Below are 26,627 nucleotides of genomic sequence, written 5' to 3'. Positions count from 1 at the left end.
ACTTTTGTTTAAAAAAAAAAAAAAAAAAAAAAAGGTTTTATTGAGTGTTTGTTTTTGTACCAAAAAAAAAAAAGGTTATGCAGAGACATTGTACAATGTAACATACATAGTAAGTATAATCATGCTGCTCAATAAACTTCATATAAAAATGATTAAACAAATATAGTGAGTTCAGCCGGCAGTGATGATGTCAGTTATTTCCATATACGTAAAGACCATATATTTTGTACATTTACAGATTGACAGTACATAGTCCAAAGAGTAAGTTGCACAGGCGTGAAATGTGTCAAACAGTATTACGAGGTGCAGGTTGTAGAGGATTTCAGCCGTCCGTCCCAAATTCTCTTATATTTGGATGGTCTAGATGGCGATTCCATTAGAGGAAGTGAAAGAGGTCATGAGAACATACAAGTAGACTGTGTAGAAAGGGGAAATGGAGCAAGGATACAACTGTGTACAGAGGTGAGAGACGGGCTTGTAGGGTGATGTGTAGAAAGAACCATGGGGGTTATTTACGAAAGGAAAATCCACTCTGCACTACAAGTGTAAACTAAAGTGCACTTGGAAGTGCAGTTGCTGTAGATCCGAGGGGGACACGCAAGGATAATAACAGCATTTTAGCTTGCACGTGATTGGATGATAAAATCAGCAGAGCTTCCCCTCATTTCAGATCTACCCCTCAGATTTACAGCAAGTGCAATTTGTGCACTTTGCACTTGTAGTTTGCACTTGTAGTGCAAAGTGGATTTTCCTTTCGTAAATAACCCCCATTGTGATTCTTAGGCATCCCAGTGAACTCTGCTCATCGGATGATCTCTGCCATGTATGGAAGTGTATACATATATATTGGGCCCCCATGCATGCCTTCTCCCCATCACCCGTCTTCCTCCCAGCTTACTCTCTCCTATCTCTTTATCAAGGTGCGATGGAGCTGTCTGTGGCTCAGTGGCTTCTCGTCGTCTGTCTGGTGGCTTTCCCTCTTCTCTACGAATGGAGCGTCTCCTTCAAGTACTTCTGCAAAATGGCTTTCTATAATGGCTGGATCCTGACGTTGGCCATACTGGCTATTCCTATATGCGCCGTTAGGGGGCGCAATGTAGAGAATATGAAGTAAGTTCTACTGATGTTTCCCAGTGCCTTCCTTTCATTTCCATAACCCTAACCATTTTAATTTGCAGGGACTGCTCACTGCCGATCTGCACCGAGTGCCTGGAAACTCGGTGTAATGGTATACAATGACTATGGGCATTTGGTGATCATGGAGGGGAGCACAGGGACTTGGTGGTTGGCACTCCTGCTGTGCAGCACTGGGGTCCTCATGCAATTCCAACCAGGACACCATCTGCATGGAGGTTGCAGGTTCTGGCTGTGCTTGCCTGGGTTTCCTTTGTGCACTCAGGTTTCCTCCCACCCACCAAAGACCTGCTTATAGGTCTGTTGGCTCGACTCCTGTTCTGGCTCCTGGCAGGGACTTGTATGTACAATAAAACATGCTAAATGCTGCATCAATTGTAAATGCTATATAAGCAGCTATATAAGTGGTTTATTTCTTACCTGTCTAGTTGTTTCATTAGGGCACGAATATACAGAGGGACCTTGGATTACGAGCACAATCCGTTCCAGGAGAATGCTTGTAATCCAAAGCACTCGCATATTAAAGTGAGCTTCCCCGTAGAAGTCAATGGAAATTAAGATAATTCGTTCCACATTGGCTTCTATTACATGCAATACCGCATGTGGCCAGAGGTGGGTGGGGGGGCGCGGCCACGAACTTGGAAAGCCTCAGGCTCGGGAACGGAGTATTTCCGAACGGCTCTGTACCGTTCCGAGTGTCCCCAGCGCCCCCCGCACCTCTGGCCAAATGCGGTACTGCACACCACATTACCTTTGAATTCTGCTTGTTTTGCCAGGCAACACTCGCAAACCGAGTCAGAATAAAAAAATAAAAAAAAATAAAAAGTTGCTCGTCTTTCAAAATGCTCGTTAACCGCGTGACTTGAAAAACAAAGTTCCACTATACAGCTTGTGTTGTTCAGAAGAATTTGTTGAACATTACACTTAAGGGGCTTTTTTTTTTTTTTTTTTTTTTTTTTTTTAACCACATCAATACAGGGCACTTTCGCCCCCTTCCTTCCCAGCCCAATTTTCAGCTTTCATCGCTCTAGCGCTTTCAGTGACAATTGCGCGGTCATGCTACACTGTACCCAAATTAAATTTTTATCATTTTGTTCGCACAAATAGAGCTTTATTTTGGTGGTATTTATTCACGACTCCGTTTTTTATTTTTTGCGATATAAGCGCAAAAAAGCGGAAATTTGGAAAAAAAACAATATTTTCTATTTTAAAAGAAATCCAATAAAATCAAATTTTGTCATAAATTTAAGCCAAAATGTATTCTGCTACATGTTTTTGGTAGAAAAAATTCCGTTAAGTGTATAATTGGTTTGTGTGATCACGGACATATGTACGCAAATGATCATGTACATATGTGTGCAGGTGATCACGTACATATGTGTGCAGATAATCATTGGAACATGTGATTTTAGTGGGACATATGTGGGGGACATGTATGTTTTGGGGACATGTATGTTTTGGGGACATATGTGGGGACTGTGTTTATACTGTATGGTGTGTGTTGTGTATTACACTAGAGACTGCCGATCAGTGAGTAAAAAGCTGTAAAAAACAGCTCATACTCACTGATCATCAGCCGGCTGCAGCGATCTGCTCTCCTCTCCTCAGCGATGACTTCTGTGTGAGGAGAGGAGGAGCCTATTGCCTAGCAACCGGCTGTTTGTTTACATCACATGACGGCCGTGATTGGACACGGCCGTCATGTGATCAGGAGGGCCAATCAGAGAGCCCTCCTGCCGATCTGAGATGTGCCGTGTCCGATCTGAGATGTGCCGCTCCTTCTGATGGACGTTCCTGAACGTCCTATCAGAAGTAGACAGCTCCCACCCGGCCGTATATGTGCATTGGCCGGGTGGGAAGTGGTTAAGTACATTATCATACTATGCACCGGCCCGAGTCTTGAGATCTTTAACCCTTTGTTAGGACAGACAGTGTGCACACTGTCTTAATTTACAACTGATAATGAGACCTGCCAGCACAGTGGATTAGTGGTGAGCATGTGTTTGGGGTTCAGCGGTTGGGACTATTTCAGAACTTTTTAAAACACAGTGGCTCAGTGGTTAGCCCATCTCCCTTTAGGCACAGGGGTCCTTGGTTGGAACTAGGACACTGGAGTTTGCATCTCCTTCCTGTGCCTGCATGGGATCTCTAGGGGTACTCTCAGGGTACTCCGGTTTCCTTCCACACTTCATAGACATGCAGGTAGGTTGATTGGCTCCATTGAGTGTGTGTGTGTGTGTGTGTGTGTGTGTGCCCAAGATGGCTCCTAAGAGCTTTGAGCTCCCAGGGAGAAAAGTGCTGTAGAAATGTAACCTAAAGAGGAGCTCCAATCTCCACCAAAAAAAAAAGTGAAGTCAGCAGCTACAAATACTGTTTTTCAACTTGACCTCCAGGAGAATTACCCCTCTTTCTGACCAGGCCTTTTTATGCGATATGACACTGCGTTACTTTAACTGACAATTGCGCGGTCGTGTACCCAAATAAAATGTATGTCCTTTTTTTCCAACCAATAGAGTTTTTTTTTGGTGGTATTTTGGTCACCTCTGTGGTTTTTATTTTTTGTGCTATAAACGAAAAAAGACCAATAATTAAAAAATACTATTTTTTACTTTCTGCTATAAAACATATCCAATAAAAAATGTAAAAAATCGAATTTATTCATCAATTTATGACAATGTGTTCTGCTATATATTTTTGGTTAAAAAAAAAAAAAAAAAAAAAAATCCCAATAAGTGTAGATTGATTAGTTTGTGCAAAAGTTATAGCGTCTACAATCTATGGGATATATTATGTGGGTGGCCGGGTCTAAATGGACTCATGCATGAGTTTCTAAGGAAAGGGGTGATCTATAATAACCCGAAAACATTTATATCATGTATGCCTGATTTTAAATCGGGAGTCCGCCCGGAGTTCCGCCGTTTTTTTTAAAAGCCAGCAGCTACAAATACTGCAGCTGCTGACTTTTAAAATAGTGACACTTACCCGCCCAGCGTGCCCGCGATGTCGGCACCCGAAGCCGATCTCTCGATCGTCTCTCGGGTGCTGCCGCCGCCATCTTGGCTATGGGAATCAGGAAGTGGAGCCTTTCGGCTTCATTTCCCGGTTCCCTACTGCGCATGTGCGAGTCGCGCTGCGCAATAAGGACGGTCCCCGCTGCCTCTGGGATCTGTGTGTTTCCCAGCAGGCAGCGGGGGACTTTCGGAAAGGGGCGTAGATCTACGCCACTTTCCGCAGATAGCTATGCCGGAAGTGGGTGCAGATACCTGTACTGTACAGGTACCTGCACCCCCTTCCCCCGAAAGGTGCCAATTGTGGCGCCGGAGGGGGGGAGGATTCCAATGAGTGGAAGGTCCACTTTAGGGTGGACCTCCGCTTTAAGATGCCATGCTTATGTCTTTTTGATGATTTTTTTTTTTTCTAATAAATAGTTTGTGCAGCAATCACATTTTTGAATTCTCTCTATATCGAAGCCCGTGGGAAGGCTTGATGGCCAAGCACACCCAACTGTGACTGATGTGCACCTCACCCCTTGGATTGTTTGTTTATTATTATTATTATTATACAGGATTTATAAAGCGCCAACAGTTTACGCAGCGCTTTACAATATAAAAGGGTGACAACACGGTTATAATACAATAAAATACAAGAGGATTGAGAGGGCCCTGCTCAGAAGAGCTCACAATCTAATAGGGTGGAGCAGGTAGTACAAAACGTAATTGTGGGGAATGAGCTGATGGAAGTGGGAGGAGACGTGATAGGCTTCCCTGAATAGATGAGTTTTCAGGGATCGTCTGAAGATGGCAAGAGAAGGGGATAGCCGGACCGGTGGAGGTAGCGAGTTCCAGAGGACGTGAGAGGCTCTGGAGAAATCCTGGAATACGAGCATGGGAGGAGATGATGAGAGAGCTTGAGAAGAACGGAGGGGACGATTTGGGTGATATTTGGAGACATGATTGGTGATGTAGCTCGGGGCAGAGTTGTGAGTGGCTTTGTATGTTGTGGTTAGTATTCTGAATTAAATTTTCTGGGTGATTGGGAGCCAGTGTAGGGATTGGAGGAGAGGGTCGGCAGACACTGAGCGGTTGGTAAGGTGGATGATGAGTCTGGCAGCAGCATTCTTGATGGGCTGAAGAGGGGAGGAGCCTATGGAGAGGCAATCCAATGAGAATGGAGTTGGAATGAATGAATGAATGAAATACTTATATAGCGCACAATGCGAACTGAATCGCCTCTAGGCGCTGTGGCGAGCTTTGATCATCTGCTAAAAGAGGAAGGTCTTGAGTTTTTTCCTAAAAGCCAGGTGATTTTCTTCCAGGCGGATGTTGATTGGTAGAGCATTCCATAGCCGAGGCCCTTGGACAGCGAATCTCCGATCCCCCCTTGGATTTATACCGGGCTTTGGGCACGAGGAGGAGGTTTTTGTTGGCCGATCGAAGACTGCGGTTTGGTGTGTAATGATTTATTTTCTCCATTAGGTATTGCGGAGCTTCTCTATACACGCGTTTGTGGGTGAGGCAAAGGGTCTTGAACGTGATCCGATTTTTTACGGTTAGCCAATGTAAGCTCTTCAGCGACGGAGAAATGGATTCCCAGGGTTTTTTTCCTGTTATCAGCCTTGCCGCCGTGTTTTGGATCAGTTGTAATCGCGCAAGTTGATATTGTGGTAATCCTATGTAAAGCGAGTTTGCGTAGTCCAGTCGTGAATTAATGATTGTTCCAACTACCACTGCTTTGTCATTCTTTGGGATAAAAGGGATGAGTCTGCGAAGCATGCGCAGCAGATGGTGAGATCGACTGACTACAGATCCTATTTGCGCATCCATTGACATTTGTGCGTCTAAAATAACCCCGAGACTCTTCGCTTTGGTCTTTGGGGAGATAGTCTGCCCAAAGACGGTTGGTGGAGACCAGGAGGTTTTGGTTGCGGGCTTATGATTTGGGTGTAAGATAAGAAGCTCTGTCTTTGATTGGTTCAGCTGGAGGGAGTTGGTGGTCATCCAGTCCTCTATTGATTTGAGGCAGTTTTCAAGTTGTTGTTGGTGGTCTTTTTTTCCATTGATCCGGAAATAAAGTTGCGTGTCGTCAGCGTAAGAGTGGAAGCAGAGATCTGAGCGTCTGATGATTTGAAGGAGTGGGCGAATGTAAATGTTGAAGAGAACGGGTGACAACGGAGAGCCTTGAGGGACTCCGCAGGTGACTGCCCGAGTTTCGGAGAGGAATTTTCCTAGTTTCACTGTCTGTGACCGATTTTCCTAGGAAGGACGCGAACCAATGGAGATCTATGTCTTGGACTCCGGCTACTTCTGTGAGGCGGACGAGTAGAGTATTGTGATCTACTGTATCAAACGCTGCACTTAGGTCTAGCAGTACGAGGAGACACGGCTCTCCGCCATCTGCTGCTTCGAGGGCGTCATCCCAAATCTTGAGGAGAGCTGTTTCTGTTCCATGACCCGGGCGGAAGCCTGATTGCAGCGGGTCCAGGAGTTTGTGAGTATCCAGGTGAAGTTGTAGCTGATGTACTACAGCTTTCTCCATGATCTTAGAAATGGTGTTGAGGCTTGTAATCGGCCTACGGTTGTTTGGATCCTGAGGGTCCAGGTTTGGTTTCTTGAGTAGAGGTTTGACGATGCCTTGTTTGAGGATGCTGGGAACAATCCCTTCGTGGAATGATTGGTTTATGAGGTGGGTTATGGTTGGAGCCACGATGTCGGAGCATTCTTTCAGTAGTTTTGTGGGGATGATGTCAATAGGTGAGGTACTGTCACGCAGTTTATTAATGATGTTTTTTGCAGTGTCTACGGTAATTGGGGATAGTGAAAATTTTGGCGGTTGCGGTATGTTGGTGCGGACATCCTCTTTATGTATTTGCTGGCTGAGGTTGGATGTTTTCTTCTGACAAATTGTTTCCCTGATGGTTTTGACTTTATCAATGAAAAAATCCGACAGTTTGTCACAGTAATCCTGGGATTTGCTTTCTGGGGGTTCTAGGCACACCGGATTCATTGATTGATTAACCAGTTTAAACAGTTCCTGTGGTTGGTTTGCGGCCGTTGAGATTGTATATGAGAAGTGGTCCTTTTTGGCTTTGAAGATTGCTTTCCGATAATTCTCTGTCAGACCTTTGTAGTTAAATAGGTTTTCCTTGGTGGGATTTCTTCTCCATGTTCTTTCCGCTCTTCTGCGTTCTTGCTTTAGTACGGAGAGGGAGCTATTAAACCATCCAGCATTTTTCTTCCTGATGAGAGCCCTGCGTTTTGGTGCTACCGAGTCTGCTGATTGCAGTAATGCCTTGTTCAGGGAGTTGAGTGTTTCCTCCGTAGAGTGGTTTAAGGTTATTGTAGATATTTTTTTGGACAGAGTGGTTTTGAAGGCTTCGGAGTACAGTTTTTTTTATGCGATCTGGTCCAGTGCGCTGTTACAGGTTTCCGTTTTGCGTTGGTCATGTTGGTAGTGATTTTGAATTTGATGGCGTGGTGATCCGTCCATGGCAGAGTTATGTTGTCGAGTATGTTGACGTCGATGTTCTGTTTGAAAATGAGGTCCAGGGTGTGTGTTGACGTCGATGTTCTGTTTGAAAATGAGGTCCAGGGTGTGTCCTGACCCATGCGTGGGAGTCTTTATCAGTTGCTGGAGACCCAGTTCTTCTAGTTGATTGATGCAGGCAGTTGCGATGGGGTCTTTAGGCTCGTTTGCCCAAAGGTTGAAATCTCCGAGTGCCAGGAAATTTTTGAATTTTAGGGTGGGCATTGCAAAGGATTCCGTGAGGGGTGAAAGAAGATTGGACTTTGGTCCCGGTGGTCTGTAGCACAGTAGAATATGAGTGGTGTCATGGGGTGTTGGTTGAAAATGTAGCGTCAGGGTTTCCATAAAAGACACTGGGTTCTGAGATGATGGTTTAGTGAGATTCAGGTGACCTTTAAAGATCACTGCTAGGCCTCCTCCTTTTTTCCCTATCCGGTGTTCGGTTAGGATCCTGTAGTTTTCCGGCACCAATTCGGTGAGGATGGTGTTGCAGTCAGAGGTTAACCAGCTTTCGGTGATGAAGAGGCAGTCTACATTGTTCTCGATGATGAAGTCGTGTACTTCCAGTCTATGTTTGACTGCAGACCTGGCGTTAATCAAGGCGCAATCTAATTGTAGTGATCGAGTAGATGTCTTCCTGTGGTTGGGAGCTGGTTGTCGTCCGGTTTTTAATAGTTGTTCTCTTTGAAGTATTTTTTGTATGGAAGATGGCAATGTGGTGTTGATGTTCCTTAGTCTGTGCAGAACTTCAGCTGAGTATTTGAAGTAGCACATGGTTTGTGGATGCTGTTGATGGTACTATGGGCCTAAGATGATGATCCTGATCAGGGTATTGATCCTGAGGTGGGGCTAGGTATCAGACTTGCCGCCGTGCTTGAGGCTATTAGCGCGCAAGTTGATCAGGGGATGCCTATATGGATGCGGAAGGAGTTGTTGTATTCGGTTGCTGGCTGTTCCAGCTGCCTTTACTTAAGGTGGAGGTCTCCGCTTAGAAAAGAAGTCTGGCTGTGATCTGGAATAGTCGTCCTAGGATACCGTAAAAATGGAAAGGAGGCCGGAGGTAGGGGTATGCTAACCTATGGTTGTTCCAGAGGAAGGCGAAAAACCCCCTGACAGTAGCAGCCAAATAGTCAAGGTGAGAAATAATAACAAGGGAGTGAATGAGGAGCTTGGTGGTTTCATTTAAGAAAAAAAAAATTGTGTGTGTGTGTGTGTATATTTTATTATTATATTATATATATTTATTATTATTATTTTTATATATATATATATATATATATATAATATAAATATATATATATATATATATATATATATATATATATATATATATATATATATATATATATATATATATATATATAATATATAATATATATATATATATATATATATATATATATATATATATATATATATATAATTTTTTTTTTTTTTTTTTTACTAGTAATGACTGTGATCATCGACCTCTAGCGGGACGTAGAGAAATGCCAATGTTTGATTCTGTGTGCGGTCACTCCCACACCGTGTCCTTTGTAAGGAGGGGTGAACCAAGGACAAACAACTTTTTTTTTCTTTTTTATGCCAAGTCACAGGCAGACAATAGGATGTGATAGATGAGAATAAAACAGATGCGTACAGTAGTTGGCAAGGGAGAGCTGACTGTTTATATGATCTCCACTCCTATTGCGTGATAATTGGCTCTGTTTTTATATGTTTAAAGCGATTTTAAACCCAAAAGCAAACCTTTTATTATTGTGCAGCTTACCAGTTCTTAGATCCAATGGCTGTATTCTCCTTTTTTAAGCTTTCTTTCCTTCATTTTCACCTGATCATTGGGCCAGTAAGTTTTTTTGTGTATTTTTTTTGTTTGTTTTGTTTTTTCTTTTGTGCAGAGCAAGCCCTCCTGGAAATTTATTTGTTTACATGGATGAGACAAACCATTTACCACTGGCAGGGGGGGGTACTTACACTGTACAGCTTTTATTTATTCATGTAAAAACTTTATCCCAAAAAATAAATAAAACAGTTTCCTGTAACTGGTTGTGTAACCGCAGTTTGAGCTGGAGTTTAGCTTTAATTTGACGGTGTATCTAAATCTGCTAGTGCATCTAAGGCCCCTTTCTCACACAGGGTCTGATCAGGTCCATCTGTCAGTTTTTCAGACGGACCTGATTGGACGGTCCATTTACTGCTATGGACCAGCAGGTGCAAACTGACTTGTAAAATAGAACTAAATAAAATTCCCAGCTCAACTCACCAGCCAGCCTGCAACCAATTGAATTATCCTGTCTAACAGTATGCGTTAAAACCAAGGGTCTAGTTTGCACACATTTGCAAATACATGCGTAAGCTGCAGGGCCGCTCCACGGCACCCCAGTATTATCTTCAGTCCTAACTCTTGTAAATGAGAGCCTCCATAGTAAAAGCACATGCATTTTAATGGCTAGGCATTAAAGACGCAGGGGTGCACTGAACACCCAGCACACTTGTGTATGTTGTGTCCGTTTTACACCCACTTACCTCAGATCCCGACCACTACAAAAAAAAACAAAAAAACAGAAGGGGGTCCGTCCTCTTTGTCTAGGCAGATCGGATTAGAGGGAAGTTGGATGTAAACGGACCATCCGTTTAGACCCGGCCACCCATTGAGTAGAGCAGGCTCTCTTTGTGTCCGCTCTGCTGAAACCGATCGGACACAAATCTGTCATCCACCCACTCTGCTCCAATCAGCAGACAGATACCCTGCTGATCAAAACGCAGTCCGCCCTGTGTGAAAGGGGCATAACACTCTAATACAGGAGGTGTGATACTGGCCAGATCACCAGTTAAAAACTGAGGGAGGAAAAGCATTAAAAAAAAAAAAAGAAAGAAAAGAAAACCAATGCAGCCACCACATCTAATAATTGGTAAGCTGCAATATATAAAATTTTTTGGTTTTGGGTTTAGTACTGCTTTAACTCCAGTTTTAGACCTTTTTTTTAGTTATTTTTCCATCTCTGCTATTAACCACTTAAGGACCGCCTCCCGCCGATGTACGTCGGCAGAATGGCACGGCTGGGCACAAGCACGTACCTGTACGTTGCTTTTTAAGTGCCCAGCCATGGCGCTCCCGACCCGATCCTTAGCTCCATGACGGTGGCTGCGGGACCAGCAGACCTGATCGCCTTTGGTGTCCCGCGATCGGGTCACAGAGCTGAAGAACGAGGAGGGGTCTGTGTAAACAAATCTCTCCCCGTGCTTCCCTGTGTGGCTGTCACCGATCGTTTCTTCCCTTTCATAGGGAAGGATGATCAGTGACATCACGTGCCAGGCCACACCCCCTACAATAAAAAAAAACACATAACGTTATACATAACACCTACACTGCCCCCTAGTGGTTAACTCCTTCACTGCCAGTGTCATTTACACAGGAATCAGTGCATTTAAATAGCACTGATTGCTGTATAAATGACAATGGTCCCAAAAATGTGTCAAATGTCTGATGTGTCCACCATGATGTCGCAGTCACAATAAAAATCGCTCATAGCCGCCATTACTAGTAAAAAAAAAAAAAAAATTAATAAAAATGCTATAAAACTATCCCCTGTTTTGTAAACGCTATACCTTTTGCGCAAACCAATCAATCGCTTATTGCGCTTTTTATTTTATTTATTTTTTTACCAAAAATATGTAGAAGAATATGTATTGGCCTAAACTGGAAAAAAAATGTTTTTTATATATTTTTTGGGGATATTTATTATAGAAAAAGTAAAAAAATATAGCATTTTTTTCAAAATTGTCGCTCTATTTTTGTTTATAGCGCAAAAAATTAAAACCGCAGAGGTGATCAAATACCACTAAAAGAAAGCTCTATTTGTGGGGGGGAAAAAAAAAAGGATGCCAATTTTTGTTTGGGAGCCACGTCGCATGACCGTGCATTTGTCAGTTAAAGCGACACAGTGCCGAATCGCAAAAGGGGCCTGGTCCTTTGGCTGCAAATTGGTCCAGGGCTGAAGTGGTTAAGCGGCACTCCAGCCAAATTTAATTTTGGATAGAATGGGAAGGGGTATGTTGGGGTTGTATTGCTGCTTGCTTCTCCATTGGGGAGTTCTACCCCATACCTTGTTGTGGTGGGACTATAAGTGTGCCGCTGAGACTTTCATGGGTCTCCCTTACTGGGGTAACAGGAAGTGCAGGTCACAGTAGTGCCCTGGGTGTCGCTGGGGTAGGAAGTAAGAGGAAATCAGCCCAGCTCCCGGTCCTAGTGATGACATGATCTTATCTCGTATGATGATGTGATGGTCAAGGGACTTCGTCAGTGAGGAAGTGCAGCTCTTAGTAGTACCCTGGAGGTCACAGGGGAAGGCAGAGGAAGTGCAGTTACTCAACGTCTTCTCCTGTTGATCCCCATGATCTTAACATCTGCTTTTCCTATCTGGTGTGATGGTTATTGGGCTTCCTTAGTGGGGAAACAGGAAATCGCCCCAGCTTCTGCCCCAGATGATACATTTTATACAAGAAGCAAAAGTAGTGCCACACCAATGGACACAAAGCCCAAAGAGATGTTTTATAAAATTAATAGCACCTATAGTTTTTGTGCTATGTGGGGTAGTGCTATATTTTTTAGTAGAGTAGCTTTTTGTTGTCCATGCCTGGTTTATCACTGTCCTGCCTTTGCTTCCATAAGTCTAATGCCTTGTTTTTATAATTAGCTTAACCTCTGGCCCTTCCGTTGTTCCACGACTTGCGTCTGACCTTGTCCTTGTCTTGTGATTTCCGTTCCCCCAAATTCCCCGCAGAGTATCCTTCCTCGCCCCCCTCCACCTACACCAAATTATGGATTGTTATTTCTGCAGCGTCCAGCCTTTCCTGAGACTTGATGTGTCTGCTAATGATTTGCCGTTTTCTTATATCCTCTCTGCAGGTGCTCATTAACCTGAATCAGCCCCCGGCTTCATTACTCCCCTCTCCTGCCGGACTGTCACTGATTTAATGGGACGCGCTAGTTTTGTTACAAATTAAAGTGGATCTAAACCAAGAGTAAAAAATTCATATAAAAAAAAAAAATCGGTCTATGCTTCTCCAAAAAAAAAATGTGTGTGTACACATACACTACTTTTTTTTACTCTTGGGTTTATGTATGTATGTGTGTGTGTGTGTGTGTGTGTGTATGTATATATATATATATATATATATATATATATATATATATATATATATATATATATATATATATATATATATATATATATATTGACAGAAAAAGACTAAGGTCGATTGTGGCTGCCTTTTTTCTTAAAAAAAAAAAAAGTGTGTGTATGTATGTGTATGTATATATATATATATATATATATATATATATATTATACACATATAATAATAAAAAAAAATATATATATATATTATAAAATATATATAAAAAAAAAAAAAAAAAAAAAAAAGCCAGCCACAATTGACCTTTTTAGTCTTTTTTTCTGTCTTCATTATTTCCAAGCCTCTCTTCTACTTTTCGAGTCATTAGATATGATGGCTGCATTTGTTTTCTTTTTACAACTTAAAGCTAAACTCCAGAGGAAGGGAAACGTTTTCTGTGAAGCGGAACTACCCCTGGACTGCAAGGGTTAGACTCTGATTTAGGACTAGGGGGCACAAGAAGCAGTTTTACTGATTCATCCCTCCTCTCCCGCAGGCTCCCTACAGGCTCTAGTACTGGTCCCTGCAGCCTCTTCTGCTCTATGCTCCGGCAGACGCCAGTCCTCTGATGTCATCAAGTCCAATGCAGATATCTTAGCCCTGCGCTGAACATGAGAACACCGAGGGACAGTCCAATGCCAGAGCGTGGGGGGGAGAAGAGGAGAATACCGGATAGCGGAGTAAAACTGCTTTTTTTCAGCCCACTAGACATAAAACAGTATTTAACCCTTGCAGTGCATGGGGCAGCCACACCGCAAGGGAATTTTTTTTCTTTTCTCCTTTTTCTCAGAGATGGGCCTCCATACCAATTCTAACACGCTTCTCCTACATGTAAAAATCATAATTTTTTTTTTCTAGAAAATGACTTGGAACACCCAAACATTATATATGTTTTTTTAGCAGAGCCCCTAGGGAATAAAATGGTGCTCATTTGAATTTATGTCCCACGGTATTTGCGCAGCAATTTTTCAAACGCCTTTTTTGGGGAAAAAAAAACTGTTTCATGAATAAAAGAAAAAACAGATGATGTTACGCCGAGTAAATAGATACCTAACATGTCACGCTCTAAAATTGCACACACTCGTGGAATGGCACCAAACTTTGGTGCTTGAAAATCTCCATAGGCTACACTTTAAACATTTTTTTACAGGTTACATGTTTAGAGTGACAGAGGAGGTCTTGGGCTAGAACTATTCCTCTCGTTCTAAAGTTTGCGGCGATACTTTACATGTGTGGATTGAACGCAGTTTACTTATGCGGGCGCGATGTACGTATGTGTTCACTTCTGCGTGTGGGGGGGCACTTTAATTAATTTATTTTTTTACACTTTCTCTTTACATTTTATTTTTATTTTTTGATCACTTTTATTCCTATTACAAGGGATGTAAACATCCCTTGTAATAGGAATACGGTATGACAGGTCCTCTTTATGGCGAGATCTGGGGTCTATAAGTCCCCACATCTCTCCTCTAGTCTGGAAAGCCTAAAATAAAAAAAACGAAGTATCTTGGCTTCCTAGCGGAGGCAACGGCAGTGTTTACAACTGTTGAGGCCGGATGTGACGTCATGGTGTCGCACCCGGCCTCCAAAGGTCATAGAGATGACTGGAGACCATCTGGTTTTTGGTCAGCTCTATGGTAAGTGGCTGCTGCCGGCTGTTTTATTCTCCGGCTTGCCGATCACACAGCCAAGCCAGTAGAATCACTGGAGGGGGTGGGGGGGGGGGAGAGGAATGTCCCCTCCCGCTGCCTTTAAAGACAATCAAGTGGCTGAACAGCTGCTATGATTGTTTTTACGGTGCAGGGAATTGCCAGCAGAAAATTAAGATATGCAGGCATCATTCTATTTTTACTAGTAATGGCTGTGATCAGCGACTTATAACGGGACTGTGATATTGCGGCAGACAATCGGACACTAATTGACACTTTTTGGGGACCAGTGACACTAATACAGTGATCGCTGCTGAAAATTTGCACTGTCGCTACTAATTGGCTGGGAAGGGGTTAACATCAGGGGCGATTAAATGTGTGCCTAGCCAGTGTTTTCTCACGGTTTGGTTTGCAGGAACACAGGATCAATACCTTCCCTACAGACAGAAACGGCAATCTGCCTTGTTTACGTAGGCAGATTGCCATCCTGCCTGTGTACGCTGTACCTGCCACTTGGCTCCCACTGTGTGATCACAGCAGAAGCAGGTTGCCGGCAGCACACGCCCCAGACCGGAAGTGTTAGATTACATACTAGGTATGTGATCTTGCACAGAGAGGCTGCCCTGCTGCAGTATATGTACGGTGGGCGGTCCGCAAATGGTTAACAAACTTTGTTGCAGATTCCTACCTTCTGTTATTTTGAAGAAATAGCTGTTTGTCTGTGTCCATGTGCGTGAGCCTGTATGGGAGCGATTTTATCATGATCAATCGGCTGATGCACCTGCAGGGTTCTAATGAAGAAAGTTGCATGGTCTGCATCCCTTTTTAGATGGTTTTTTTCCCCTTTGGCAGTATCTCACAAAAAATGACATCTTTGTTGCAGGGGATGCCAAAGATCTGACTTGTATCTTAGTGTAGACTTCTGGGAAAATTTGTGAGCCAATCACACAAGCACAACATGACATATGTGGGGGACGTGCTGTACACCATCTGTGTGCAGAACACCTCCAAATGGCCATTTTGCATTTTACAGAAAATTACAGAGCTGCAGATTGAAAAGGAAAAGTTATTTTTTATAACATTCAGTTGCAATACGACTTGTGTCACAATTTTGTATAATCTTATTTTTATTTGCTATTTTTTTCCCCACAAAAGTGGAGTTACCCTTTAATTTTCATCTGATGATCCTGGAAGTAACCTAATTCCTTTTCCGGGGTGACACTGATTACCATGCTGTGTCTTGATGTGGATTTCATTACCGTTGGCACTTGTATAGATGCATGTCCGTTTTCATCAGATCTCATCCGATCCGCTCATCTGAACGTATCGCCATATGTCAGATTTTAGCGGATTGGATGGCAGACGGATGCCAGTGGACACATCTCTGCTGACATCCACCTGCCCATAGGTGTCAATGGATGGCCCGCTCCGATCTGCCTGAAAAATGGACAGGTGGATCCGAGTGGGCTTGTCGGGTGAAAGGATCCTTAAATGAGACTAAAATGAAAATGCCATTTTAGTCAAAAGACTAAAACTAAATCAAAATTTGCTGCTAAAATTAACATAATTTTAATTAACCGCTTCCCGACCACCTGCCGCCAGTTATACTGAGGCAAGGTGGTTGGATAGTGCAAATCGCCGTAGGTGTACGTCGATCCATTCATGTGATATATTTATATAGCACTGATCAATGTAATAATGTCACTGGTCCCCAAAAAGTGTCATTTGAGGTCAGATTTGTCCGCGGTCCTGTTTAAAAAATCATCGATCGTTATTAGTAAAAACAATAAAAAAATAAATAAAAAAAAAGTCCCTAAATCTATCCCATAGTTTGTAGATGTGATAACTTTTGTGCAAACCTATCAAAATATACACCTATTCCCGTTATTTTTAGTTAAAAAAAAATAAAAAAAGAATACATATTGGCCTAAACTGTTGAATGAATATATATATATATATATATATTATATAAAAAATATTTTTGGGATATGTATTATAGCAGAAAGTAAAAAATACTGTGTTTTTTTTTTTTTCCCTTCAAAATTGCAAGTCTTTTTTTGTTTATAGCGCAAAAAAATAAAAACCGTAGAGTTGATCAAATATCACCAGAAGAAAGCTCTGTGTGGGGGGGGGGGGGAAAGGACACTGATTTTGTGTACAGCGTCGCACGACTGCGCAATTGTCAGTTAAAGTAACGTAGTGCCGTATCGCAAAAAAATGGTCAGGAAGTGGGTAAATCCTTCCAGGGCTGAAGTGGTTAAATAACTATATATTTTTAAGTACAGACGCGCGCGCACACAGAGGAAGACAAGCGCGCAGACGCGCACACACACACAGGCAGACAATCGGACACAGATCTTTTTTTAAAATAGATTATATCTACCAAGACTGCTAAAACCCTCCCCGATGAAGGAGCTTTAAAGACTCTGAAACATGTTGGTCATGGTTTTTTGCATCAACCTACATTAATAGCACTGAGTCCTGACTCGTCCTTTGCTTGTGATGATTTAAGAAAATGTATGTAACAATTTTTTTAAAACCCTTCGTTACTTTTAATCATTTTGTGATACCAATAAATACTTTTTGTTTTATATAAATGTTGTTGTTCTCACATTCCTCTGAGCACTGAAGGGTGAAGGGGGTCTTGATGATGTCTAAGTGCAACATTTTCTCTCAATCTCTTTCTCTCAATCTACCGGGGATGTGGCCCAACTTGCAGCAGACATTTAACCTCCTCCTCTTTTTTTCATATAAGACCCCTTTTTACACTGGGGCGTTAGCGGTAAAGCGCCGCTAATTTTAGCGGCGCTTTACTGCTGTTATAGCAGACGCTTTTCAGCTATTAGCACAGCGATTTTAACCCCCCGCTAGCGGTCAAATAAAGGGTTCGAATCGCTTTGCAGGCGTTTTAGCAGCGCTGCCTATTGATTTCAGTGGGTAGGGGCGGTGGAGGAATGGTGTATACACCGCTCCGGAAAGATGCTGCTTGCAGGACTTTTTCTAACGTCTTGCAAGCGCACCGCTCCAGTGTGAAAGCTCTCGGGCTCTCACACTGGGGCTGCAGGGGAGGCATTTTTCAGGCGCTATTTTTTAGCCCTTGAAAAACACCTCCAAGGTAAAGGGGGTCTTAGTGATGTCTAAGTGCAACATTTTCTGGTATTAAATACTTCTCATGGAGATCACAGTATTCCCTCTGACAATGTCTTCATCTGCTTTTCTCTCCAGAAGGATGGCGCCTTCTTTGTTCAGGCCTCATCCGTAGTGACCATCTACCTACCTCCTGGGCTGATATGCTGGCTCAGAGATGACGCGGTCATGTAAATCCTGGTTCCTGTGCAGTTCTTGGCTGGTTTTACAAAAGCATGACACAGATTAGCCCCAGTTGCAGCTTCTCATGTTGTGACTTGCTACAAAGTTACAATGTACAGTCTGATCACTGGGAGAAAGGCGACTGAGGAAATGCTTCCTCCTGCCTGCAGCAGACTAACGACATCATCTTAGCCTAGGCAAAGTCACTAGACTGTAGATCATGGATAATTAGGTAATGATAAAAGGTGGAGTTTTTCTGGAAAGGAAAACTATTGCTGTATATTGTGACATGTCATAAAATTATTCCTGCAGACTTGTAAAGCTACTGAAAGGTCCTCATTATTGGTAATGTCGCTCCGTCATCTTCTCTGGTGCTGTGAAAGTTCAAAGATAACAGACATACCTCAAATGTTTCCAGTGACAGTTACATATAATTCTATAACAAAAGCTCACAAAGCAGTAATGAGATACAGTAACGGGATCTGTCCTCTGTGTTCCAGGGTGCTGCGGTTCATGCTCCTGCATATTAAATATCTCTATGGGATAAAGATCGAGGTCCGAGGCTGGGAGAACTTCAACATTAAGGAGCCGTATGTGGTCGTGTCAAATCACCAGAGTTCTCTGGATCTGCTGGGTAAGAGAGACTAGATCCATGACTTCAGTGCAAAAAGTCAAGCTCTGGCCCAACCCCTCCTGCACCTCCCAATTGGTCAGAACTATGGACCAGTAATAAGGCATGGAAGCTGGTGGGGCAGAGCTTGGCTTCTGAGCTGACGTCACTACTTGCACAGCTGAGCCTTCTGGATTTTGTGGACTTCTACGAAGGAGGTTCATGTGTCTGTTTTACACTCTGTATGGTGGCTCAGTAACATTTAAAGCCCATCCCTGGCAAAAAAAACACTGTGTGGGTCAACTGCTCATTTTTGTCTATGGCAGGGGTCTCCAAACTTTCTAAACTTTGGAGACCCCTAGTTTACTGTTGTTTTAGACTTTAGAGGGGCCAGAGAGTCCCCCATCTTTGGAATAGTGCCCCTTTGGGTTCAGTGGGAGGAATTGTTCCTATAATTGGTGTCGGTGGGAGGAATAGTGCTCTGCCATTGGTGTCAGTGGGAGGAATAGTGCTCTGCCATTGGTGTCCGTGCGAGGAATAGTGCCCCATCTTTGGTGTCAGTGGGAGAAATAGTGCCATGTATTAGTGGAAAGAAAAGTACCCCAAGGGCCAGATAAAGGCAAACAAAGGACCACAGTTTGGAGACCAATACCAATGAGACCATTTGTGTGAATGGTAGGAATAGTGCCTCATTATTGGTGCCAATGAGAGGAATAGTGCCCCATTGTTGTCAGTAGATGGAATAGTGCCCCATCAATGTTAGTGGGAGGAATAGTGCCCCATTGGTGTCAGTGGGAGGAATAGTGCCCCGTTGGTGTCAGTGTGAGAAAGTATGTCTTAGTGCCCCAAGGGCCAGATAAAAGCAAGCAATCTGTCCTCTGGGCTGCAGCTTGGAGACCACTGGCCTAGACAAAAACAAGCAGTTGACCTGTGCAGTGCGAGCACAGACCCACTGCATGGAAAATGGGCTTTAAATAGGAAGTCCAGGGTAAGTAAATATTGTCTAAATATAAGAGTCATATGTATCCTTCCATGAATCTTGGTGTGCTTTGTGTGTTTCCTCCAGACCTGTGCAGTAATCCAGTGTGAGCTTCCTGTAATAAAGACCAGTCACTGCTTCTCTCCCTCCTTGTACAGGGTGGCTGGTCTTGTCTCCGCCCCTCCTGTAGTGTTCTGCAGGCGGCCTGTAGTGGGTGGAACCTGCTGGCCCCTCCCACAGCTCTGCACAGGCTATATGGACAGCACAGTGATGATGTCACCTCTATGTTATCCAGGTTTGCAAAGGCATTTGGTGCACAAAAAACAGGCATTTACTGTATATTCTTTATGGTTATTGAGGAATATACAGTATGTAAATGTTTCTGTGCCGGGGGTCTCACTTCACCTGAATTACTAGGTAGCTATCAGAGCATATGGCGGTTTGCATGGGAGGGTGTAGTAATGAGCAGTCACATTTAGATACCGGTAATTAGAACAGCCCACATTGTCTGCATTACAATATCCATATAACATCATGTGGATTCTACATCTCATATGCTTATCACATTCATAAACCTTAAGAAGCCATTATATGGTCTTATATAGGAGATCGGCAGTAGTCCTCATTAGAATTCTGATCAAACCTTGAAATCACACGTGTGAGGTCAGCTGCATATACCAGTAATATAATATATTGCAGCTTGGCATTCCTTACGTGTGGTGGCTGCATTCGTTTTCAGGTTTCTTCACTTGGTGATCCTGCCAGTAACACACTTCCTGTCCTCGGGTGTTGTCACCTTGGGCTGCTCCCCTGATTTGGACTACAAATACCCCCGCCCCATCTCTCCATTGCATAGAGAGGAGGGGTTTTGTGGTTCAGAGAAGACAGCTGGGAAGTCTGATGAGATTTTTGAGATATCGGTTCAGTGCACAGGAAGTTACAGGGACACTGGATATGTGGCAGGATCAACAAGAATGTATCTGTACTTGCAGAAATTGTTCTTTGCCTGTTAAAGACTGTGTTCCCCATGCGTTGAGGGGGCCCCAGTAGGTTACAATATACTGTTCAGCTTCTTAAACTGTACCTTGGTGTAATTGCCATATCTGTAGAGCTTTTACAGCCTATCCAAAAACTCCCAGTTGTCTGCAATCCCCTGTCCTGCCTAATATCCGGGGCACAACGTTTTGTTTACATTAATTTGCATATGTTTCTATGTATTTTCTCTTCTTTGCACTGCAATAGTGTGTACTATGACCATAGGATGAGCTGGATTGTATAATGTCTATACAGTTGAAATGCAGTCAGAAATTCATCCTCAAGACCCCTTTCACACTGGGGCGTTTTTCAGGCGCTTTAGCGTTAAAAAAAAAAGCGACTGTGAAGTGCTTGAAAGACTCCTCGTCTGCAATCCCAATGTGAAAGCCCGAGTGCTTTAAGAGCCCTTTCACAATGTCAGCACCCGAAAAATGCTCGTAAAGTGCCGCTTAAACTAGCAGCGATTTACCAGGGATTTTCAAGCGCTGTTGGGGTGCTTTTAACCCCTGCTAGTGGCCAAATAAAGGGTTAAAAGTGCCCACAAAGCGCTGCTGCCAAAAGCGCTTTTCAGGCGTTTTGCAGGCGCTTCCCATTGATTTCAATGGGAAGGGGCGCTTTAGGAGTGGTGCAAAGAAGCTGCTTGCAGGACTTTTTTTGACGCCCTGCCAGTGCGGCGCCTCAGTGTGAAAGCACTCGGGCTTTTACATTGGGATTGCAGTTGCAGCTTCTTTCAGGCACTTTACAGGCGCTTTTTTTTTTTAAAGCGCCTGAAAAACGCCCCAGTGTGAAAGGGGTCTAAAAGAGAACTAAAGCCAAAGCTCGTTCTGCACTCCTGTTACCGCTTTCAGCAGACAGCGGGATGACGTCACAGAGCCGGTCCAGGCTCGGGAAACATATTTTTTGTGAAAACCTCCTCTAAACTCCCCTGCTACTAAAATGCTAAACAATCTATCTATGTATGGACACGATGGAGGGGAGTTATCTTATATATATATATATATATATTTATTTTTATTATTATTATTCAGGTTTTATATAGCGCCAACAGTTTGCACACCGCTTTACAGCATGAATATATATATATATATATATAATATAATGGACAGACAAAAAAAAAACGCCTAAACTCACAAAAAACGGGAGTTTAACAGCAGCTGCATGAGGCCTAACAATTAATTTGTAGAAAGAACATTTTAGTTATTTGTATTATCAGAAACCAGGGAAAGGCTCTCTGCATCAGATACTAAAATGGTATTTATACTTCATAGAATTCCTAATAAACTGTTCACCTTGGAAGGTTGCTCTGTCATGTGCAGGTTACTGGGACAATAATCTGAAGTCCACGTTGCCTGCAGTAAATAACTTTCTGTAGGATACAATGTCAGTGAAATGTGTGTATTATTAACCCCTCAAGGTCCATTAGTAGTAATTCTACAGTGCCTTGAAAAAGTATTCATACCCCTTGACATTTTCCGCATTTTATCATGTTGCAAACCAAAAATGTAAATGTATTTTATTGGGATTTTATGTCATAGACCAACACAAAGTGGCACATAGACGTGAAAGGAAAATATTAATGATTTTCAATTTTTGTTTTTATTTTTTACAAATACGTGAAAAGTGTGGCTGTATTTGTATTCAGCCCCCTTTACTCTGATACCCCTAACTAAAATTTGGTGGAGCCAATTGCCTTCAGAAGTCACCTAATTTAGTAAATAGAGTCCACCTGTGTGTAATTTAATCTCAGTATAAATACAGCTGTTCTGTGAAGCTCTCAGAGGTTTGTTAGAGAGCCTTGGTGAACAAACAGCATTATGAAGGCCAAGGAGCACACCAGACAGGTCAGAGATTAAGTTGTGGAGAAGTTTAAAAGCAGGGTTAGGTTATAAAGAAAACATTCCAAGCTTTGAACATCTCACGGAGCACTGTTCAATCCATCATCTGAAAATGGAAAGCGTATGGCACAACTGCAAACCTACCAAGACATGTCCATCCACCTAAACCGACAGGCTGGGCAAGGAGAACATTAATCAGAGAAGCAGCCAAGAGGCCCATGGTAACTCTGGAGGAGCTGCAGAGATCCACAGCTCAGGGGGGAGAATCTGTCCACAGGACAACTATTAGTCTTGTAGTCCACAAATCTGCCCTTTATGGAAGAGTGGCAAGAAGAAGAAAGACATTGTTGAAAGAAAGCCATAAGAAGTCCCATTTGCAGTGTGTGAGAAGCCATGTGGGGGACACAGCAAACATGTGGAAGAAGGTGCTCTGGTCAGATGAGACCAAAATTGAACGTTTTGGCTTTTACAGCGCCGTCATCCATCTCCAGAAAGAGACTGGACAATGTCATTTGAACAGAGTGTGTTTAGCATCATTGATTTGGAGAGAATGAACTCCACATTCACGGTTATAAATTTGTTGGAAAAATGTTCCTTCAAATTTTCTCGTCACTGCGGTTGAAAATAAATGTCAATTTGACCTCATTAACTGTTAGAAAATCAAGCAGTCTTTCTTCAAATGAAAATTTTTAAACAAAATTCTACAAGTGTATGGCCAGCTTTCGAAAAGGCCTTGGGCACATGGAAGATGGAAGACGTTCCTCTGAACCACCATAATTATACTTCCGCTGTTACTGGTCTTTACATCTCCACAAAGATTAGTTCAGCCAATCAGCCGCTGTAATGACCTGAGGGGCAGAGTTGGGGAGAGAGGCAATGAGATCACCAATCTGCTTGCAGCAATCCAAAGCTCGGTTTGAGGAAAGTATAAAATCCGAGACAAATTTCAAGCTTTTGATAAATGCAATTTTGTCATAAATTTTTTTTTTTTTTGTTTTTTGTTTAATATCCGTTAGATCATAGTGATCACTGAAATAGCAGAGAGAGAGAGAGAGTTTTGTCAGCGCTTGTTCAGGGTAAAAAAAAAAGGATTTTTAACAGACTATGAGAACAGCCTCTGCACTTAAAGCTGAACTCCGGACACAGACTTCATTTCAATAGCTCCTCTTATAGCCACAGATGGTATACATCTACTGTGTGCCCCAAATGCCTTTTCAAACCCGGATAGTACTAGATGTAGTGATGACATCACTGTGCTGTCTATAGCTTGTGCAGAGCTGTGGGAGGGGCCCAGCAGGCTCCATCCACTACAGGCCACCTGCAGAAAACTACAAGAGGGGTGAATACAAGACCAGTTACCCTGCACAAGGGGAGAGAGCAGCATTGACTGGTCTTTATTACAGGAAGCTCCCGCACAGGTCTGTAAGATCCCACCACAATTCAACTAAAAATACATGTCATTCCCTGTCCTCAAGGAGCTTACATGCTGAGGTATTCAGGTATTAAGTATTCACTTATTTACTTATTCCACATTTTTTGTTACAGCCTTATTCCAAAATGGGCTAAATTCTTTATTTCCCTCAAAATTCTACAAACCATACCCCATAATGACGACATGAAAGAAGTTTGTTTGAAATCTTTGCAAATTTATTTAAATTAAAAAACAAAAAAAATCCCATGTACATAAGTATTTACAGCCTTTGCTCAATACGTTGTTGAAGCACCTTTGGCACCAATTACAGCCTCATATCTTTTGAGTATGATGCTACAAGCTTGGCACACCTATTTTTGGGCAGTTTCTCCCATTCTTCCTTGCAGGACCTCTCAAGCTCCATCAGGTTGGACGGGGAGTGTCGGTGTACAGCCATTTTCAGATTTCTCCAGAGATGTTCAATTGGGTTCAAGTCTGGGCTCTGGCTGGGCCACTCAAGGACATTCACAAAGTTGTCCCTTAGCCAATCCTCTGTTATCTTGGCTGTGTGTTTTAGAGTAGTTGTCCTCAGGGCTCAAGTCCTGCGGGAACGCATGGGAACGGAGTTCCTGTACTTTTTCCACAACAGGAACTCAGTTCCCGTTGGCAGCCGTGTCCTGCAAGACTTTGAAGTATGCGAGCCTTATGGCAGGTGCTACACCAGCAGTCACCGACACAGCTCGCAATAGTAAGTGCCGCACACCATGGGTGGACTGTCCATTCAGGCATTGCCAGTAGGGGGCCCCATGACAGCTTCCTCTTCGATCTACCTGTCAATCACAGCTAGCTGATGGGTAGATCAGGTGCCTGCTGCTAAGAGATTGTATTTAGTCAGACCTCTTGTGATGTGCTCCTCCCCGCCGGCCCCTCCTGATTTTCTGTCTCCTCACCCCCCCCCCCCCCGTCTCCTGCATACTTGATCTGTGTGTCCCGCTGAATCCCCCCCCTCTTCTAACTTCAGTGTCATATGATGAGAGAACCCAGAGGAGCACAGCTATTCTGCTCACAGGACATGCAGGGAGAGAGGTGAGCTGAGGGAGGGACATCACTTGGGGGTGATAAGCTGAGCACAATACCTGGCAAAGTTTAATGCCAGGAGGGAAGTTTATGTGGAAATATGTGAAGGGTTGGAATAGCAGCGAGTGTGTGTTGGAGCCCTGCAGAGTTTGCAGCCCCCCAAGCCGACATACATCTCCTAAGCAGGAACACATCACTATCTCCCCAAGCATTCTGTCCAGATAATGTGCAGTTAATTTATGACCTTTCCGTTTAACCCTGTGTTATCCAAACTCTTTTTAATGAAAAGTGTAAACTCACCACATAAACACTCTATATACAAAATAAAATTCCCCAATAAAGATCAGAACACGATGTTCACATTTGCATGGAAGCACAATTGAATGAATGCTGATTATTCAGGGAATTACCATAGTTATGTTTATTGACAATTGTGTTTTTTTTTTTTTTTTTTTTTTTATGTACTAACAGTTGAGCTTCATACACACAATACGAAAATTGGATGAAAAATATCACTTTTGAAGTGTTCGTGCATATGAGAGTATAATTCATTTTTTTTTGGTGGGGGAGTGGATCTTGGGTGGGAGTTCCCACACTTTTTCCCCCAGGACTTGACCCCTGGTTGTCCTGACGGAAGATGAACCTTCGCCCCAGTCAGACTGAGGTCCAAAGCGCTTTGGAACAGGTTTTCATCAAGGATGCCTCTGTACCTTACTGCATTGATCTTTCCTTCAGTCCTGACGAGTCTTCCAGTTCCTCCTGCTGAAAAACATCCCCACAGCATGATGCTGCCACCTCCATGCTTCACTGTAGAGATAGTATTGGCCAGGTGATGAGCGGTGCCTGGTTTCCTCCAGACATGACGCTTGCCATTCAGACCAAAGAGTTCAATCTTTGTTTCATCGCACTAGATAATTTTATTTCTCATGTTCTGAGAGTCGTTCAGGTGCTTTTTGGCAAACTCCAGGCAGGCTGTCATGTGTCTTTTACTGAGGAGAGGCTTCCATCTGGCCACTCTACCATACAGGCCTGATTGGTGATGTGTTGTAGAGATGGTTGTTCTTCTGGAAGGTTCTCCTCTCTCCACAGAGAAATACTGGAGCTCTGTCAGAGTGACCATCTGGTTCTTGATCACCTCCCTGACTAATGGCCTTCTCCCGTGATCGCTCAGTTTGGGCAGGCTGCTCTCTAGGAAAAGTCTTGGTTCCAAACTTCCATTTACAGATGATGGAGGCCTCTGTGCTCACTGGGATCTTCAATGCGGCAGTCATTTTTCTGTACCTTTCCCCAGATCTGTGCACTGATACAATCCTGTCATTGAGGTCTACAGACCTCAATCCCTTGGACTTCATGGCTTGGTTTGTGCTCTGACATGCACTGTTAACTGTGGGACCTTATATAGATGGGTGTGTGCCTCTCCAAATCATGTCCAATCAACTGAATTTACCGCCGGTGGACTCCAATTTAAGTTGTACAAACGTTTCAAGGATGATCAGTGGAAACAGAACGCACCTGAGCTCAGTTTTGAGTGTAATGGCAAAGGCTGTGAATACTTGTGTACGTTGGATTTTTTTTATATGCATAATGATGTGATAAATATGCAAAGCTTTCAAACAAACTTCTTTCACGTAGTCATTATGGGGTATTGTTTGTAGAATTTTGAGAGAAAAAAAACTTTCCGGATGCACTGTATATATACACATACTAGAACCTACCAGCATGTTTTTAAGTGTGGGAGGAAACCTGAGTACCCAATGGAAACCAATTCAACCACAGGGAGAACATGTGAACTCCTTGCATATAGTGTCCTGGCCTGGATTCGAACGGAGGACCCCAGTGCTGCAAGATAGAAGTTTAAACCACTAAGCCATTGTTCCACTTTAAGCTGGCC

The 26,627-nt window shown here is 43.1% G+C and overlaps 1 protein-coding gene across 3 annotated transcripts in view; it reads left to right on the top strand.

Moving 5' to 3' along the window:
• The window catches only part of AGPAT1 (1-acylglycerol-3-phosphate O-acyltransferase 1), a 125,910-nt gene that overhangs the window by 65,170 nt on the left and 34,113 nt on the right, over nucleotides 1–26,627 (top strand). For 2 of the 3 annotated variants that reach the window (XM_077483764.1, XM_077483770.1), the window contains 2 exons: nucleotides 921–1,110; nucleotides 18,290–18,423. In XM_077483764.1, coding sequence (XP_077339890.1) covers nucleotides 921–1,110; nucleotides 18,290–18,423 — 324 coding nt within the window. Of the gene's footprint in view, nucleotides 1–301; nucleotides 463–920; nucleotides 1,111–18,289; nucleotides 18,424–26,627 lie in introns of those variants that run through there. The other variant, XM_077483780.1, reaches the window with a different exon arrangement.

This window comes from Lithobates pipiens, unplaced genomic scaffold (genome assembly GCF_037356315.1).
Source record: "Lithobates pipiens isolate NorthernLeopardFrog02 unplaced genomic scaffold, aLitPip1_a1.2 Scaffold_1, whole genome shotgun sequence".
NCBI classification, from domain to species: domain Eukaryota; kingdom Metazoa; phylum Chordata; class Amphibia; order Anura; family Ranidae; genus Lithobates; species Lithobates pipiens.
Note: the sequence above shows the minus strand (reverse complement) of the source record. Positions and strands in the feature narration are given on the sequence as shown.